The sequence below is a fragment of the Drosophila biarmipes genome, chromosome 3R (assembly GCF_025231255.1).
Source record: "Drosophila biarmipes strain raj3 chromosome 3R, RU_DBia_V1.1, whole genome shotgun sequence".
NCBI lineage: Eukaryota > Metazoa > Arthropoda > Insecta > Diptera > Drosophilidae > Drosophila > Drosophila biarmipes.
This window is the reverse complement of record NC_066616.1, coordinates 24197148-24215778: the sequence shown is the minus strand read 5'-3', so window position 1 is coordinate 24215778 and position 18631 is coordinate 24197148. Positions and strand designations below refer to the sequence as shown.

At 43.4% G+C, this 18631-nt stretch overlaps 1 protein-coding gene across 1 annotated transcript; it reads left to right on the top strand.

Annotated features, from left to right (window-relative positions):
• The first annotated feature begins 138 nt into the window (after positions 1–138).
• Positions 139–3985, top strand: LOC108024621 (RNA exonuclease 1 homolog). The gene is made up of 6 exons (XM_017094659.3): positions 139–340; positions 394–1764; positions 2029–2548; positions 2751–3344; positions 3403–3662; positions 3729–3985. Exons 1-6 carry the CDS (start codon positions 232–234, stop codon positions 3806–3808), a joined length of 2934 nt encoding a protein of 977 aa, XP_016950148.1. The 5' UTR covers positions 139–231; the 3' UTR covers positions 3809–3985.
• Positions 3986–18631: the final 14646 nt, after the last annotated feature.

The following is an 18631-nucleotide window of genomic DNA, read 5'->3' as shown; positions in this document are numbered from 1 at the left end:
ACTAGGATATTTTTCTTTTCAAATGCCAAGTACCGTTACCTGCCAGAGTTGTCAACAACACACAAGTAAATGCCAGTCGCAGCTGCCCATCTGGCAACGCCGGCAACAGCTGAAACAGCTGACAACTGATGAAATGAGCGAAAGAGACGGACAGAGAGATTAGAAGTAAATTTGGGACGCTTGCTTTGTTGAGCGGCTTGGTTTAATAGGTAATCCCAGCCAGCCGCCGGAATGCTGCCGTCCACGGGCCTCTTCAAGGGCTTCCTGTGCCCGTACTTCGATGGCCAGGAAGCGGCCACCTGCCGCCGTCCCTTTTGTCACTTCAAGCACGCCCGCAAAGGTGAGAACTTTCAGTGGCCTTCCATGGAAATACTAACCACTTCCGGTTTGCAGACGATGCGGATGCTGCTCCGCCTGCGGAAGCTGCTGCCGCGCCCGAGTACAAGCCGGCTCCCAAGCTGCTCTCCCTGCCACTGCCCCAGATCACGCTATGTGCGCCCCGGAAAAAGTCAAATCTGGAGTATCACCCGGAGAAGCCGGCGCTGAACGCCTCGCCGGCTAAGAAAAAGCAGGAGGCGGCCGTGGACAGTGCCCCCAAGTATGTGCCCGGCCAGCCATCCGCCACAAATGGCGGCGGTGACGAAGACGACTGGCACGCGGTTCTGGAAAAGGAGATCGATGAGCAAATGGAGGTGGAAATCGAGGAGCAGGAGCAGGAGCACGAAAGCGATGCTGAGAAGGAGTCACAGGTAGTGATCAAACAAGAAGAGCAGGAGGAGCAGCCAAAGAGCGCCAGGGATAGCCACAAAAAGGAGCACAAGTCGAGCAGGGAAAGGGACAAACATAAAGTCAGGGAGCGGGACAGGGAAAATAGCAAGGACAAGGAGCGGGAGAAGAAAAAAAGCAGCGATGAGAAGGACAAGCGTAAGTCTTCCCACAGCGACAAGGAGCGCTCTAGGGAGCGGCACACCTCGAGCTCAAGTTCCTCCAGGCACAAGTCCTCCTCGAGCTCCTCTTCCCACAGAAAGTCCTCCAGCAGCGACAAGCATCGAGAGGAGAAAAGCTCGAGTAGCAGGCACAAGAGCAGTTCCTCATCATCCGCCTCGAAGAGTCATCACCACAAATCCAGTAGTTCCTCGAGCTCGCGCTCCAAGTCAAAAAGCAGCTCGTCATCCAGCAAGAGCACAGGCACTTCGAAGAGTGAACCGGAGGCGGATAAGGAGGCTGAAACTGCTCCAGCAGCCCAACCAGCAGATCCTATTGATGACCTGGATGAATTCGACTTTGACTTCGAGGCGGACACTTCCGAGGGAGAGATTGTGCGGCAGTGCGAGATGATCTTCGACGAGATGGAGAAGAAGTTTGCGGAGATGCACAAGGACGAAGGCGGCGAGGCAAACCCGGAAAGCTCTCGCAAACGCAAGGCACCCTCGCCCGACATTGACACCTTCACCGAGGCGGCAACGGCGGCTCTGCAAAAGCGGCGTGTGGCCCACGAGAATGCCGACAAGGTCAAACCGCATTTGGCCCCCTCGGTGGCGGTGCGCAAGCCTAATCACATTCGCAATGCGATGCAGGCAATCTTCGAACGGCGGGCGGAACTGCGCCGCCAGGAGAAGTTACAAGCCGAGGCCGCTGCCGAGCAGCTGCGTCAGGCCCAGGAGCGGGTGCGCCAAGCGCAGGAGGAGCTCCGCCAGGCCAAGGTCAACTCCAACCTCACACCCCTCATCCCACGCAGTGCTTTGACTGCACCAGTGCGTTCAGGTGAGAAACGAATCTCTAGGTTCCACAGATTTACCATTTATTATAGGGTACTCTACATTTGAAAAGAATTACACGGTTTTGTGTAATTATTCTAAGGGTATTATAATCTTATCAACATGTTTATTTAACGCATTACTTAAATTTCATCATGAAATGTCAATATTTCCTATTATCTCACTTCTTCATACATATATTTAAGAAACACGTCAAAACACCTAAACATACATAGAAAAGAATGCTCAACGATGCTTAACTTTCTTCTAGCTCGCAGCATTGCTCCCGTGGCCAACATAGTGGCCATTGCTCGGGCCAAGAAGAAGATCGAGGAACTGCAGGCTGAGAAGAAACCTGCCTTCACGCCTGCCCAATCCTTCAAGGGCGCCGGCCGCGTGGCCCACAAGCCCACGGCTGCGTTGGACAAAGCTGCTCCAGTGGCCAACGAAGCCAATGTCGAGAAGCCGACTATCCTGGAGCCCAGCAGCTCCAAGATATCCTACAACGTGCGCATCCAGTATTACGAGATGATGGTGAAGCACTGCACTGTCATCTATCCGCAGTTGCCAGATGCTTGGGAGCGGGCCCAGGTAGAGGAGTTGGCTGTCTTCAAGAAGTGCAACACGCCCGCCATCTACAAGAACAGCTGCATGCTAGCGATCAACAAGCTGCGCAAGGAGGCCATCGAGGCGGGAAACAGACCAAGCGTGGCCAGCAAGACGGTGTCGCATGAGATGATGCTGGGCGGCAAGAGGGCTCTGACCACCTCATGGAGCGTAGAAAAAAAGGAGTGAGTGGCTTATTTAGATACTGAGTACTGTTTATACGCAATCTGTAAATCTCCCTTTACCAATTACTGTTTAGTTGGTGCTAATATTGCCTATGGGTAAACTAAATCGAATCCTTATGATTGCCTAACATCTTTCTTGCATATAAACAGTATTAAATTGATTCGCATTAACAAATATTAAATAAAAATCTCTGTTTTGCAGCAAACTGGCCTCCCTGGGCAATGGCGAACCTTTCGATGCTTTGGACGCTGAGAAAGCATACGAAATGGTTTTCGATCTTCGCCTGACGGAGGAGCAGCTGGTGGAGAATGGCTATCCACGCCCCGGCGAGAAGCGCGGATCGGCGGTGATTCGCGCCTGTCGACCGAATCGTCGACCCAACCAGAGTGAACGCTACTGTTCCCGCTGCGGCAAGGTGTTCAGCTTGGAGATATACGAAGCCCCGGGCTTCGACATGTGCAACTACCATCCGAAAAGCACAGGCTACCGGCGAGGATTCACGGATAATCAGCACCGTTGCTGCCAACAGCCGGCGGGCACTCCGGGTTGCACCTACGCCAACTATCATGTGAGCGACTACTATGATCCGGATAAGCTGACCTGCTTTGTGAAGACGATCGATAGGGGAGACGAAGTAGTGCCCACGAAGAAGGACATATTCGCCTTGGATTGCGAGATGTGCTACACCACACACGGAATCGAATTGACGCGCGTCACTGTGGTAGACATAAACGGACGCAGCGTTTACGATGCGCTGGTCAAGCCGGACAACCAGATCGTGGACTATAATACTACGTAGGTTGGGTTACACTTTTGAATACCCCCTCTTAATGGAAACTTTTTTTTGCTTCAGCTACTCGGGCATCACAGAGGCCATGCTCTCTAAGGAGACGCGTAATATACGCGATGTTCAGGCAGTGCTGATGTCCATGTTTCATGCCAAAACAGTGCTCGTTGGCCACAGCTTGGAGAGCGATCTGAAGGCACTCAAAATCATTCATGACGTGGTGGTGGACACCTCGGTGCTGTTTCCCCACAAGATGGGACCGCCGAAGAAGCGTGCTCTCAAGACTCTGTGCATCGAAAATCTAAAGCGAATTATACAGGAGAATGGTGGGGTTTTCACATGGGCTTTCATATATTTTTTTCATTTTTAATAATATTATTTCTCCTCTACAGAGGCCGGCCACGACAGTGCCGAAGATGCGGAGGTGTGCATCCAGCTCATCAAGTACTATCTGCGCAACAAAATCAGTTGAGCTGCTATCATCTTCCATCCTCAGCAGTCAGTTCAAAAGCATTACATACATCTGTTAATATGTATACCATGCCCATCAAAAATCAAAGCCTTAGCACTAAACGAAAAATATTTTGTAAGATCAAATTGTATTTATAAATAAATCATAAAGATGACAGTGGAAAGGAAATGAAACTTATTTAAGGTATACATTAAAATGCTTTATATCATAATTTAAAATTATGTAAACTTCAGTGGTTAATAGCTTACATTGGAATTTGTCAAGTCCTTTGAAGACTTTCTTAACACCGTCATTCAACGAGGTATATTTACCACATTTTTCTCCATTTTTCCTTGGTTTTTTCACTCTCTTTACTATCGATAACAATTCAATGAAAAGCAATTGGAAAGTTTTGTAAAGTTTTTTACCGGGCACCGCGCTGCAGCCTGTAATTGCAAGTTCCGTGCCTGACGCACATCACAGAATATTCGCTTGTGGGGCTCGCTGTGGCCAGTTTTCCGCCTCCAGTTCGCCCGCCTTGTTTTTGTTATTATTATTTAAATGTAATTTTAATCAGATTGCGGCGATACTTTATATTTTTCAATTACAACGGGCCTCGTCTGCTGGCCGTGGGCAACATCTGGATGTTGGCTTCTTGTTGCTGTTGCCGCGCCATGCGGCGGCAGGCATGATATTTCAATTTTAACGTTTTATAATTTTCTGTTTCCCGGTTCGGGAAAAGTTTGGCTTATTGAACGGCGGCCAAAAGAATGCAGGCAAAGTTCCAGCACTTAATTCGGCATAATTGTTGCCGCCGGCACTGTGTTCCATCCAATGACAGGGGATGTCATAAGCACAAGGTGGGGCTCCCAGAACCCATTCCATTCGTGTACCCAAAGCCATTCCTGAAATGGCTGATGGCGACACGTGTTTATCTATTGAGCTGGCACAACACAACCTAACGAAAAGTAAATAATATTAGTGGTACTTGGCAGTGACAATGTGCATATGTGGCCCAGTATGAGGAGGAGGCCCAACGGCCACAAGAACACACACAATCCAGGATGCGGATGCGGAAGTGCTGCTTGAGGCTTAGCAACAAGGGCAGCCGCGCTAGAATCACAGCTGCACTGGAAAAAATGTGTAGTGCTCAGAGTTTATTCATAAGGAAAATTCCTTAATAGTTGAAAATATATACATAGTGAAGTTCATAATAAATATATAATTAATTACAATAGATCGAACTTCAAAAAGATATAGCACATATATCTAAAATTTTAACATTAGAAAAAGGTTTTTCAACTTCCTAGTTTTATCCCAATGATTTTTAAAGTTTTCTAGTCACAAAAACAGTTTACAGACTTTAAGGAATAATTTTAAAATTTTTTTTATTGAACTAGAATTATCTAACATTATGTTTGATTGATCTTGAAATATCTTTTTTGCAAAAATATTTCGGTGGAACTAATATCTAAAAGGAACTGGTATCTAAAAGTTGGTTAGCTCAATTATGAACTTAACATATATATATTTAAACATCTGAAATTATAATTTTTAATGATAAAAGAATGAAGTACAAAGTTGATAAGAAATTGGTGTGTAAACTCGTAGTCCTCCGAGAAACACAATGTTTTTGAGTATGAGCAGTTCCAAAGTTAAGATCGATGATGTTCATTATTTCAAATATAGAAGATCACAAACATTATTTTAAGTTTAGAAGAATTATTATTTATTGTGATATTTATATTGTTTAAAAACTGAAATATACCTGTGAAGTTTTTGCCGTGCAATGGCAGAAGACGGCATGAGTGGAGCCAGTGGGCAAAGCAAACACTGGGCCAAATACAAACACAAATAAAAAGCCAAAAACCAAGGGGTAGTCGCTGGATGGGCTTACTCCTGCTCCTCGGAAAAAGGATCGGTCTGGGGAGGAGAGTGGAGTGGAGATGGCTCGCTGCTGCTTGACTTGTCACACATTGTTGTTGGGTCCCCGGCCTGGTCGGAAGTTTACTTAAGACCGTCGAAATAGAGGCATTAAGATCTTTAGAGTTAATCCCCTGAGCAAATGCTGTGTGGTCGCGACGACATCGCTGCGTGTGTGAGTGCTCAAATGGGCGTAGCGATGTGGGATGCGGCATGTTCAACCTGGTCTAGTTGTAGTTGAGGCATTAAAAAAGGGCTTAAAAGCTTGCCGAGCCTCTGCGTAGGAGCCCCAAAGCCCACATATGAATATTTCATTTAGCCCGATGACAACATGCCTGCGCCGACTAAGTGCTTTAAACATTTAGCCTAATGCCCCGGCCCTTTTAATTTGCTCGCCGGGTTCGTCACGTATTTAACCAAATTGCGCATACGCCGCATTGGCCGCTTGCACAGAAATATTAAAGCGTACCCTTGGAAAATTTTTGGCATTTCCCGAGTGCGGTTCCTAAGCCTGCAGCGCATCTGGCCTGGCCCGAAAAACCTTTTTACAACTTTTCTGGAAACAAATAAAAAATTGAGCGAAAAAAACAAACTGCTAAGCTGCGTGGTAGCCCAATCTAAATAAAATAAGCCAAAGGCGGTGGCAAAGGAAAAATGCGACCGAAGGGAAAATAAAGAGAGAAAAAGAAAGCTGGGCAAAAGCAATGCCGAGGGCCAAGAGCCAGATGAAGGTAAAGCTGGCGGTAAACGCAAAATAAAGTCATCACAAACATATTAGCAGCTAAAAACACCTGAGCAAATAGATTTATATGCACGATAAAGCACAGAGTAATTTCCCCTAGATCCTGTCAACCGCCACCCAACGCCCACTATCCTGGCCACGCCCATGTGGGCGAGCCTGTTGCCTAAGCCGCAAAGTAGCTGGCAGGCACCAAGATAACATCACTTTATTGTAAGAAAGTTAAAACACAAAAATGCAAGCCAGTCCCAGCTGGCAAGTGGGTGTGTGTGTGTGTCTCTGAGAGTGTGGAAAGTGGAGTGTTCGCGTAGGGCCCTAAGAAAATATCCCAAAAAGTACCCATACCCACACCTACACCCATACACCCGCAGCAAAACTTCTCAATGCCGTTTGCCGCTGCTTTACGAGCCATTTCCGCTTTGGGCGGCCATGGCGGAGGCTGCTCTTCCGCTTCCTCTAGGTGTGAAATTATAAAATTTGTAGCATAATTCTAGGCCGGCGAGCAAGTGGAGCACGCGTGCGTCCACGTTGTAAATACATAAGTTTGCCACCCGGGTCGCAGTTGTACTTACACTATATATACTGTACGTACGGCATACAATCCCCGGGAAGTCGGCCAGTTTATGGCTCCGGCAAGTGCACGTCAGGACACACACGTAACGCTTTTATTTCGTACTTAGCAGGACATTTTTGTGCACTTGCCCGGAGTGAAATTACCACGGCCGGGGCTCGCGATTCGTGCCAAAAGTTCGGCTCGGCCTGGTAACACAGAAGGCTATTTTTAACTAATACTTTAGGGTAGTTGATACCAATATGATTGTTTTAAATTTTAAAATAAAATTATATATAAGGATTGATACTATTTAATTAGAAAATTACTTAAGTTCAGGAAATCAAAGAATTATGGTAGATACATTTTTTAATCTTTATATTTTTAAACCCTTTTGGAAAAAATCATGAAAACCTTAATGTAGGTTAAGCTGATTAAAAAATAATTTAAAATCCAAACTTATTTTTTCTGTGCCACGATGCGCTGAAATAAAAAGAACTTTACTTCTTTTCTTTCAGAATAAAGCGAACTTGGATCATGTGTGGATTGCCATTCAAGTTGCCATTCAGAAGCCATTTCCCCAATGAGTTGTCGAGTGCATGTGAGATTCGTTAGCGCTTCCCTTTCTTTTTTTTTGGGCCAACTTTGAAAACTGCGGGGAGGAAGGTCGACCCAGGCCATTAGCAGAATGCTTGACAAATAATTAGGGCAAAAACTATTAAGTTGTCGCCCGTGCGCTCGCCCACACCCACATACATGACTGATGGCGTCCAGTGAAGGATGCCTGCGAGGACTCAAATTGACAGTGCTCAACATGCCAGTCAAGTTGGCGACCAAAGTTCAGGCAAAAACGGCTAAGATTTGTCGCGGCCGGCAACTAAAAAAGTTAATTGCAGTTAATGACGACATTAATCACAAGAAAATGAAGCCGGGCGCAATGACAATAAGCACAAAGCGACAAATGAAGAGCCAACTTGAAGCGTCCGCTGCCGAGGCTGATGCACTGGAAAAAAGTTGTAGGTGACTGGAAAATTCTAAAAACCTTTCTAAATGATTTGGGAACAGTTTGTAAGGATGTGTTGAATATTCAAGCATAAGCCTCTGTATTTATATTTTCTTATGAAAATGAAAATTAATTTTTTTGTAGCTTTTAATATTTTTAACTTGAAAAATTTTTTTTAAATAATAATATGACTTCTTTGTATAAAATCCCTTCTTCGATCTAACCTAAATTATATAAGGAACATTTTTAAATAAGTCTGAATTATTTCTTTAAATTTTATGTGTAAAGTGTTAAATAACTAAACAAAGTTTAAAATTTAATTTAATGTTTGCCATATGTTTTAATAAAATTATATATAAATTTAAATTTAAATGTTACATTAAATAATTGTAGGATGACTAAAGTATACCTAAATATTTAAATTTTAACTTATTTGAATAAATGATGGTTCCCCGTCTTTCTTGCAGTGTGGCTCTGCCCAGGCTGTTCCTGCTGCCGCTTTCTGTTGCTGATGCTGCGCGTTGCAGGCGAGTCCGGCTGCCAGGCGTCTATTAACACCGATCCTTTGGACTTGGCCGGTCCTCACAAAGCCGGCAAGACAATGGCAATGGGAAAGTTGCGTCAGCCCCAGACTTACAGACTTTTCAGTGCGAGCGGAGCGGAGCGCAGCGCAACAAGCGGCAACAGGAAGTGAGCGCGTAGTAGGAAAAGCAATTTTACTGCGAGTTTCCTCAAGACAAATAAGTCTGCTGGATCAAAAGGGACTTTCAGAGACGGGGCACAATAGAAATGAATTATAAGCGACAAGCGGGCGAGGAAGTGGGTGCTTAGAGTGGGTGTTCGGGACCTTTCAGGGGGGCTACAGCATGCTAGGGCACAGGGCGGGTGTATATGGGGTGGCCATGTCAGCGATAATAATGAAGTAGCATGACTGATGATGCCGCCTTAGTGCAGCCTGGAAAAAGAACAACTTCGGCGCGGTCCATTGCGATTAGGCGGCAATAAAGACAGCGACAAGCCAGTAAAATGTTTTCCATTGTTTTCCCTTTTCGCCCGCTTTTGTTTTTCCCGCTTTTGTATATTTATTGCTTTTGTTTTTGGTGTTTTTTCCCCGCGCCCCAGCCCTCTCTCCAGCTGGCTATATGGAAATCAAAGTGGCTGCTGCGTTTATATAATGAAAATGAGCTTGGCAAACGCTTTTCATAGTTGGCATTAATTAAGCGAGATTCCCGGCGAACTTTCAATGATATTGTGCTGACGCGGCGGATGACAGTAGTTGGGGAGTTAGGGCATCCCACTCCCGGGCTCAGGGTGGATGGTCAGGTAAATGAGCTGCACGTTCCCCAGAACTTGACGCACGACCGCACAATTTGCCCAAGGATCTGCAGCTGCTCGGGGCGCCCTTCGATTGGTGGTGTCAAAACAAAGGAGCCTGCGGAATTTATGCAACATGAGCATCTATAACTTATCCAATTAAAACTCAATAAACGCCGCCGCCTCCCAGCACAGGGGCAAATACATGGATGAAGATGCCAGGCCGAGCCAGCCAGCCAGTGGCATCTGCCAACTTCCACTTCCGACCAATTCAATAGCACCCAGCCATCCAGCCAGCCACCCATCAGCCCATCATCCCATCTCCTCCTGGCTTAACACAGCGATTACAAGTGCCTTCAGCTTGTAATCCACTTTCGGAAATGCACCGCACATCCACCCAGATCCACCCGGGATCCCCCCAGCGATCTAATGCCTCGAGGAAGGCAGGCCCGGAGTGACAGACACAAATTGAAGATGACAAAATGTCTAAACAAGTGAGGGGGAGTTCTGTTCTGTTCTATATGGGGTGTGTGTGTGGGCGTGGCATATCTAGCGGAATAATCAATAAATTACACACCTGTCTGGCCACAGCAAATTTATATATCTCCCCGCATTGGCAGAGTTATGGTCATGACTTGGGGGGAAAAGGATATGGAGGAGCAGGAGCCAAAGGAGCTAGATAAGACAGGAGCAGTGCATAGAAATATTTTTCACAGAGATTCCAGCGAGCGTCGGCGGCATTCCGCAGGTGCCGTCTCCACAAGATGCCAAGGAGCGCTCCTCGTCCTTTGGATAGCGGCGTCCGAGTCAAAGTCCTTTGCTGGATAATAACAGGTATGAAGGAGGGAGGTCTTAGACAGCACTGGGAAAAATAAAGGGTCAATATTAGGAAAATATGTGCTTTAATTCTAGTTGAGCAAGTTGGTATTAATATAATATCAAGAGAATACATTTCCTATACATAGTATTAACTCATTAAGTATATATTTCTTATAACTTATTTTTCAATGTGATTTCAGATTTAGTTCTATAAAGCACTGTTAACGAAACCCTAGGAATGCAACAATTTATTTTAATATTATAAATTTGTGTACTTATCCGTTGGATACGCAAAATGTTTAATCCATTTAAGCTTATTAAAAATGAATTGAAATAATGATGTGGGACACATTTATGGGAAACTTATTAGATCAGAAATTTCGTTAAACTTTTAAGCGGTTTAATGCAGATTTAAACAGTTTTGACAAGGCATTAAATCAAAATAATGGTTTTTCATAACAATAATAAATTTAGTTAAATGTTTAAATAGAATAATTGTAATTTATTTTGGTATAGATATATATTTGCTGATCATTTTCTTGGCATATATTTTACGTTGAATTTCTGTCAGTGCAGTTATTCCGCTTGAGCCTTAATATTTCACGCTAGCTGGGTTTTCGATTGTGTTTGGCTCGGACTCGGACTTGCCGTGGGCTTACCTATGTACTTGTCTGGTAATTGCTCTGCCCAAGGGCTATCCAGGAATTCCGCAGGAGGCGGCGAGCGGCGGCAGTGGGAAAATGGAGCAGGACCTGGGCGCTGGAACGCTGGCCACGACTTGTGGCACTGAGTGAGTATTTGTGCGTGCCACACTGACAGGCAGCAATGCGAGGCGGCACTGAATTTTTGATTTATGTGCCTTACTTATGCTTTTACTTAGTTGTCTGCGGCGAGTTGCTCCTCCCCTGCCCCACTCACCCACCATCAGATTCCCGAGTCTTATGGACGAGCCACCAAATTGATGCTAAGTGCTTGGGTGCGCGTGCGAAATGGGTTGGCAGGGAGCTGAATTTGGAACCGGAGAAAGCGGAAAGGGGCCAGGAGAAAGGAGGCAGGAGCAAGGAGGTCCTGCCCACACGAGACTTTCACACACAATTCCGAGGAGCAGTGCTACACACACACACACTGACACACTCCCACACACACATTTACGCATATTAAATACCATCCTTGGAGAGTCATCAGCATTCCTCGAGCGGTTTTTATTTCCGTTTTCATTAGTTGCTTTTTACACAAGCGACACTCACCAACACACAAGCGTAATAGCATTAATGTCTCGTTTACTTCTTCCCAGGACCCTCTTTCTGCGAATGTGTGTGTGGCTGTGTGTGTTATGTCAATGGCAGCCATTTCTATGTTTGCTCACGTATTCAGCTGTTGACATTCCAGTGCACTGAAGAGCTATAGCTATACAGCCATGGCATCGGACAAAGGACACAGGACATCGGACACTGACCGAGTGAAAAATGAAATGAGAAATCGCCCCGCCATAATTTGCAGCATCAACAGGCGATTTTCGCAAGCACTTAACAAAGGATATTCATTTAACCCCTCGCTAATAATGTTTTAATTTTATTTTTATAGTATTTTTTGTCTGCATAGTTTATTATGCAATATTTAATCACATTTTTGTGATACTTCTGTATACCATAAGTTATTTTTGTCATGCAGTTCACTTTTTTATAATGCTAAAATTAGCATAAATATTCAAGAATTTATTAAGTTTTTTGTGAAGTATTTTAAACTCACACTCCAGAATCGAGGTCCTACTTGAAAACAAATTGGAATATAAGAAAAAAAAAGTTGTAATTTTGACCGTCTAATAAAATAAATATTTTAAAGCAGAAGAAAAGGAAAATAAACCACAAATTCATAAAGACATCCCGCTCTAAAATCGGGATCAAATTACCAAAGTTATGGAATCAAGTGCAATTTTGGGATCCCGTTCGGAATGACATTGGATTTGCGGAAAAACTGAACATGAAAATGGTCTAAAATTTTGACCCTCTAATAAAATAAAAGTTTGAATGCAGATTAAAAAAGAATTACACAACAAATTCATAGAGACATCCCGCTTTAAGATCGGGATCAAATTATCAAAGTTATGGAATTTAGAAGTGCAATTTTGGGACCCTGTTCGGAATGACATGGGATTTACGATAAAACCAAACATGAAAATGGGCTAAAATTTTGACCCTCTAATAAAATAAAAGTTTGAATGCAGATTAAAATAGAATTGCACAACAAATTCATAGAGACATCCCGCTTTAAGATCGGGATCAAATTACCAAAGTTATGGAATCTAGAAGTGCAATTTTGGGACCCTGTTCGGAATGACATTGGATTTGCGGAAAAACGGAACATGAATATGGGCAAAAATTTTGACCCTCTAAAAAAATAAAAGCTTGAATGCAGATTAAAAAGGAATTGCACAGAAAATTCATAGAGACATCCCGCTTTAAGATCGGGATCAAATTATCAAAGTTATGGAATTTAGAAGTGCAATTTTGGGACCCTGTTCGGAATGACATGGGATTTACGATAAAACCAAACATGAAAATGGGCTAAAATTTTGACCCTCTAATAAAATAAAAGTTTGAATGCAGATTAAAATAGAATTGCACAACAAATTCATAGAGACATCCCGCTTTAAGATCGGGATCAAATTACCAAAGTTATGGAATCTAGAAGTGCAATTTTGGGACCCTGTTCGGAATGACATTGGATTTGCGGAAAAACGGAACATGAATATGGGCAAAAATTTTGACCCTCTAAAAAAATAAAAGCTTGAATGCAGATTAAAAAGGAATTGCACAGCAAATTCATAGAGATATGCAGCTTTAAGATCGGGATCAAATTATCAAAGTTATGGAATTTAGAAGTGTAATTTTGGGACCCTGTTCGGAATGACATGGGATTTACGATAAAACCAAACATGAAAATGGTCTAAAATTTTGACCCTCTAATAAAATAAAAATTTGAATGCAGATTAAAAAAGAATTGCACAACAAATTCATAGAGACATCCCGCTTTAAGATCGGGATCAAATTACCAAAGTTATGGAATCTAGAAGTGCAATTTTGGGACCCTGTTCGGAATGACATTGGATTTGCGGAAAAACGGAACATGAATATGGGCAAAAATTTTGACCCTCTAAAAAAATAAAAGCTTGAATGCAGTTTAAAAAGGAATTGCACAGCAAATTCATAGAGACATCCCGCTTTAAGATCGGGATCAAATTATCAAAGTTATGGAATTTAGAAGTGCAATTTTGGGACCCTGTTCGGAATGACATGGGATTTACGATAAAACCAAACATGAAAATGGTCTAAAATTTTGAGCCTCTAATAAAATAAAAGTTTGAATGCAGATTAAAAAAGAATTACACAACAAATTCATAGAGACATCCCGCTTTAAGATCGGGATCAAATTACCAAAGTTATGGAATCTAGAAGTGCAATTTTGGGACCCTGTTCGGAATGACATTGGATTTGCGGAAAAACTGAACATGAAAATGGTCTAAAATTTTGACCCTCTAATAAAATAAAAGTTTGAATGCAGATTAAAAAAGAATTACACAACAAATTCATAGAGACATCCCGCTTTAAGATCGGGATCAAATTACCAAAGTTATGGAATCTAGAAGTGCAATTTTGGGACCCTGTTCGGAATGACATTGGATTTGCGGAAAAACGGAACATGAATATGGGCAAAAATTTTGACCCTCTAAAAAAATAAAAGCTTGAATGCAGATTAAAAAGGAATTGCACAGCAAATTCATAGAGATATCCAGCTTTAAGATCCGGATCAAATTACCAACGTTATAGAATCTAGAAATTCAATTTTGGGCCCCTAAATAAGGATAATATAACCTTGAATTCTTTGAGCTAAAAGGACACATTAAAGTAAAAGGACAGGAATGAGGAAAACACTGTTTGTTCTTTTAATTTGGGGACTTCCGTAGTTGTTAGTTATGTTTTATAGATTTATAATAACCGATATGGTATATATTTTATTAAAAAGCATTTTTTTTTGTATAAATATAAACTTATAAATAAGCATATCCAATCCAATTGAAACGGAATCGTGTAGTTATGCCAGGACAAAGGGTTAATTTCCACGGCGGATTTGAACGCTCAAGATTCTCCGGCTTAGCTGCAGGCTGTGTGGGCCGGATTTAAGGCTCGGAAGCGGGACGAAATAGGATTTTTGGGCGCTAATCAAATCACGTACTTAGCGAAGTAAAATACATGCGCAGAGACCCAGAAGCACAGAGCCCGAAATGAAAGCAGCTCAAAAGTACGCCACACATTTTGTACACTCCGCATTTCGTGGGGAGGCTGCAAGGTGGGCGGGTGGCATGGGGTGTGGGGTGTTTTCGAGGCCGTTTCCCAAGGAGGCGCATTAATAGCTTACATCCACACCACTGTGTGTGCGAGTGTGCGTGTGTTTCTATGCCACATGCACACACATGCGGAGGAAACTTTGATGGCACAAAGGCAAATTACGAGCGCATTTAAACTGGGGCGCGAGTGCTACTTAAATAACTCATTTAGGGGCCCAGTCCCCAGATCCCAGCTGAATGGGCGGAAGAGGAGGCAGGGGGAGTGAAGGAGGCCGGGCATGGACTCGTCGAGAGTGTGTGGCCACACAAAATCAACAATAAACTTTGTCATCTCAATTTGCTTATTACCAGCAGGCAGCCGCCGAACTTTCTTATTAATGGCGTGCGATTGCAACGTGTAGCTATCTCCGTCCTTGTCCCTCTTAAATGCACTTGAAAAAAATCATCTAATGAATATTTAATTTTAGAAATTTTAGCTTATTTTATTTTAGCAAAAAACACTTATCGCAAATGAAAGTTACCCAATTAAAATTAAATATGATATGATATATATGATATATGATATGATGATATGATATGAATATTAAAATATGAAAATCTTAAGTAAATTTACCTTTACCTTTTCTGAGGCTTTTTATTTTCTATTGTCTTATTTACTAAAAGTAAAATCTCAAGCCGCTTCAATTCTTAGAGAAGGAGCATTATATGTTGAAGTACCCACCTTGAGAAGGACCCCAATTAAAGCTCGCCCCGATGACAAGGTAATATTTATTGCCTTTTCCTCCGTGCACCGCTGCAGTTAGGGAAACTTTTAATTCCAGGGGTTCCCCTGACCAAGACGCGGCGGCGGTCGGTAATGCGGCCAATCCCCTTCGAAGAACCGCAAAATGGCAGCGCGAATGGCAGTGAGGTGTGTCCTGTGGCACATCCTTCCTGTGTCGCTGCCATGTCTTGCGGTTAGCTGCACGTCGCAAATTGCAGAATCCATAATTAGTGTCTGTCATGGCGACCCTCGACCCCCAACCTCCAACCTCCAACCCCCAATCCCCAATCCCCCGACCCTCCCATTGACCCCGACCACGCCCCCCATACCATACCGAGCCATACAACCCAACGCCTTCCTACAATCCGCTGAGCATCCGCGAAGGCGCGGCTGAGCTGCACTTGAGTGGCTTTGGCTGCTGCTCTAATTGCAAGTAAATATTTTATGCGGCAAGCCAGTTTTAATTGCCAGCTGAAATAAATACGAAATCATTATAAAATTATTTAAAATGTGTTCAGCTCACCCCGAGGGAGGGGGAGTGTGGGTCTGGCCCACATTTGTAGTGGCAGCAAGTTTTAATGATGCCCCATCCTCCCGCTCTACTTTCCCACTCCCCATCGCGGAGCCCATCCAAATCCACTTTCACATGCACTCGCGTTGCTCGTTTCTGGGCCGGATAAATGCAAAAATCACGCAAATTATCGAAACATGCGCAAGCACACTCCACAACTCCTGGCGACTTTGCCGCATAAATCTTGCCAAAGTCAAAAAAACCTAAAAAAAAAGAAAACTTTGCCGGCGAGCGAATGCCAGGCAGGCTGGCAGGAAGGCTGGCAGCGAAGAAAAAATATTCTATAAATCTTGAGGTAGCAGCGTCCAGGCACAAAGACCAACTTTCCACTGCCGCAAATTGCAAAACTTCAACATTATCGTATGAAGTGCGAACATGGCGCAATCGATTGGAAATTGCAGCAGCCGAAGCAGCCGTTTTCGAATCACCACAGCAATCAAAGAATCCAGGGAAAAATTATTAAAACGCTAAAAAAAATACAGAATAGTACGTTTTCCGGAAATCCTATACTTCACTGCCTTTAAGGGCCTTATATCTGAACTGCTTTCTACCATCATTTTTGAGATTAGAATGTTCTTGAATTAACTGCTTTATCGATGATTTATTGACTCTAGATAGCACATTATTATCGACAAAATAAATAAGCTTAAATAACCAGTTGCAAGTCATTAAAATACGTTTAAATAGCCTGGTTTGTTTGGTTTTTGGTGGTGCTCGTCTATTGAAGCACCAATGTCATGTTGGAGGTATTTGTTTTGTCAAGTCGTAATTTGGCAGTATCACTCGGGGCTTAAGTGTTTGCTGATATACGAGGACATGCCGTAAACTTTAATGGGCTTTGGCAATCGACCTAATTACCGAACACATCGATGTCGATATCGATGTCACGTCATCTTCTCGGCCAAATGAGGCGTGCTATGGTCAATGCCGTTGACTTTCATTACCCTCCCCACCACTTGAGCTTCCTCCAGTGTCCTCTGATTCATTGTTTTCTCAGCTTTGGCGCGGATTTCGCTGAAATTATGGCGAACGCAGCGGCGTAAAGTTTTTCGCAAACTGCCAAATGCAATTTACTTGATAGGATCAAAATCTTTGCGCTTTCCCATCTCTATCTCTCGGTCTCTGACTTTGTCCTGTCATCGTTCTTTCTTTCCAGTCCTCCCAGCTCCTTTGCCCACTTTGGCCAGACTGCATGTAAAGTGACTTGCTGGCTGGGGGAATTTTACGATTTAAATGCGATTTACGGCGCTAATTCGTTGTGGCAATGGCACTGCCAGGCAATCGAATGCGAAAGGACCTAGCCCAGGCCGTCGTCCTTCGGATCCTGCGGCTGTCTGCCTGCCTTATAAACCATAGCATACTTTTCAGCATCATTTGATTCCGAGCGCATTTATCATAATGGCGGTGGCGGTGGCGGTCGGCGGCAAACGTTGGCGGCTCCACAAAATCGGAGATTCCACCGCCGCACAATGGCTGCGAATGCAATTTTACGCTGAAAAGTTCCCAATCAGATTTGAATGGAAGTTCGAGCGGGTCAATTATTTGTTTGGGCATTAGTTCAATTACCATAGATTCGAAAAGTGCAGAACAAATGTGGGTTTATGTCGCAGGAAGTGGAGTGCACTGGGCCATAATGTGATATTGAGGAGATAGTTTTTGATGGAGCATGCGGTTACTGTAGTGATTAGAGTCACTTGGAGGGCTAGAATATTAACTCCATTAACTTTAAATCGAAACTTCATGAACAGCTTGTGCATTGTGATTGTTTATTACTTTTGAAAACTAAAGAATTCGAATTCGAATTTTATGAAAAGATAGCAAATCTTAAATAAAAAATAAATAATTGTTTTGGGGTTCAAATACGGTTAGTTAGAATGTTGTAACTATTTTGTGATCCCCGAAAAACGAATTTATCATAAGTATATGCAATACAAGATGGGTAAGTAATACAATTTAAATCCCTGGAATTTTGCAGCACTTCAAATTGACTTCCATTGTACGGAGCACGCCATTGTGGCCTGGTCCTGGGTCCTCATTTTCCATTCTTCTTGCCATCCAGCCAGCCAGTCTTCTTTCCTTCGTTGGGCTCTAGGACCTGCCCACCCCTCCCACGACCCTCTTCCCGGTCTGATAATCTTTTTGATTTCCCAACTATTTCTAATGCGATTGCTGCCGTGCATTATGGCCGGGCCAACAATTGGTTTTTGCGGAGCTCCTCGCACTCGTTGTCCCCAACTTGTGCCACCTTATTGGGTTATTCTGCTGCCTGCCGACCGCCTCCTTCTCCCGGCTGCGAACCTCGAGTGCACTCGTCGGTGCTTGAGCTTCTCATCTATGTGCTCTACTGCCACTAACAGAGCCACAACCACATCCACATCCGCAGCTCCATCCGCACTCGCATCCGCATCCGCAAGCACAGCCTTTGAGCCATCTTCAGTCTCAGCCAGTGGGATTGTCAATGGCAATGCAAGCCTGCTTATAATGGTAGGCAAATTTCGTTATCAGCAAAGCGGCAACTGCTTTTAATGCGAGTGTCTTCTGACAGAACCACCTACCTCAATTTCGGATTCCTTACACTGAGAAAAATAACTTTTAGTGGGTATTTAGAATATCGAAGGAATGTTTGCACAAAACATTTTAATTTCGAAACTATCCTGATCAAATGTTTGGCGATAATAAATTATATGCTATAATTAAAACCTTTTTTGAAAATGTAGGATTGATGATTTGGCTTTTTAAGTTATCGTAATGTATGTATTTTATAACTGAACCTATCCCAAAATACTTATACTATACAAGGTTCAGAATTATTTACCA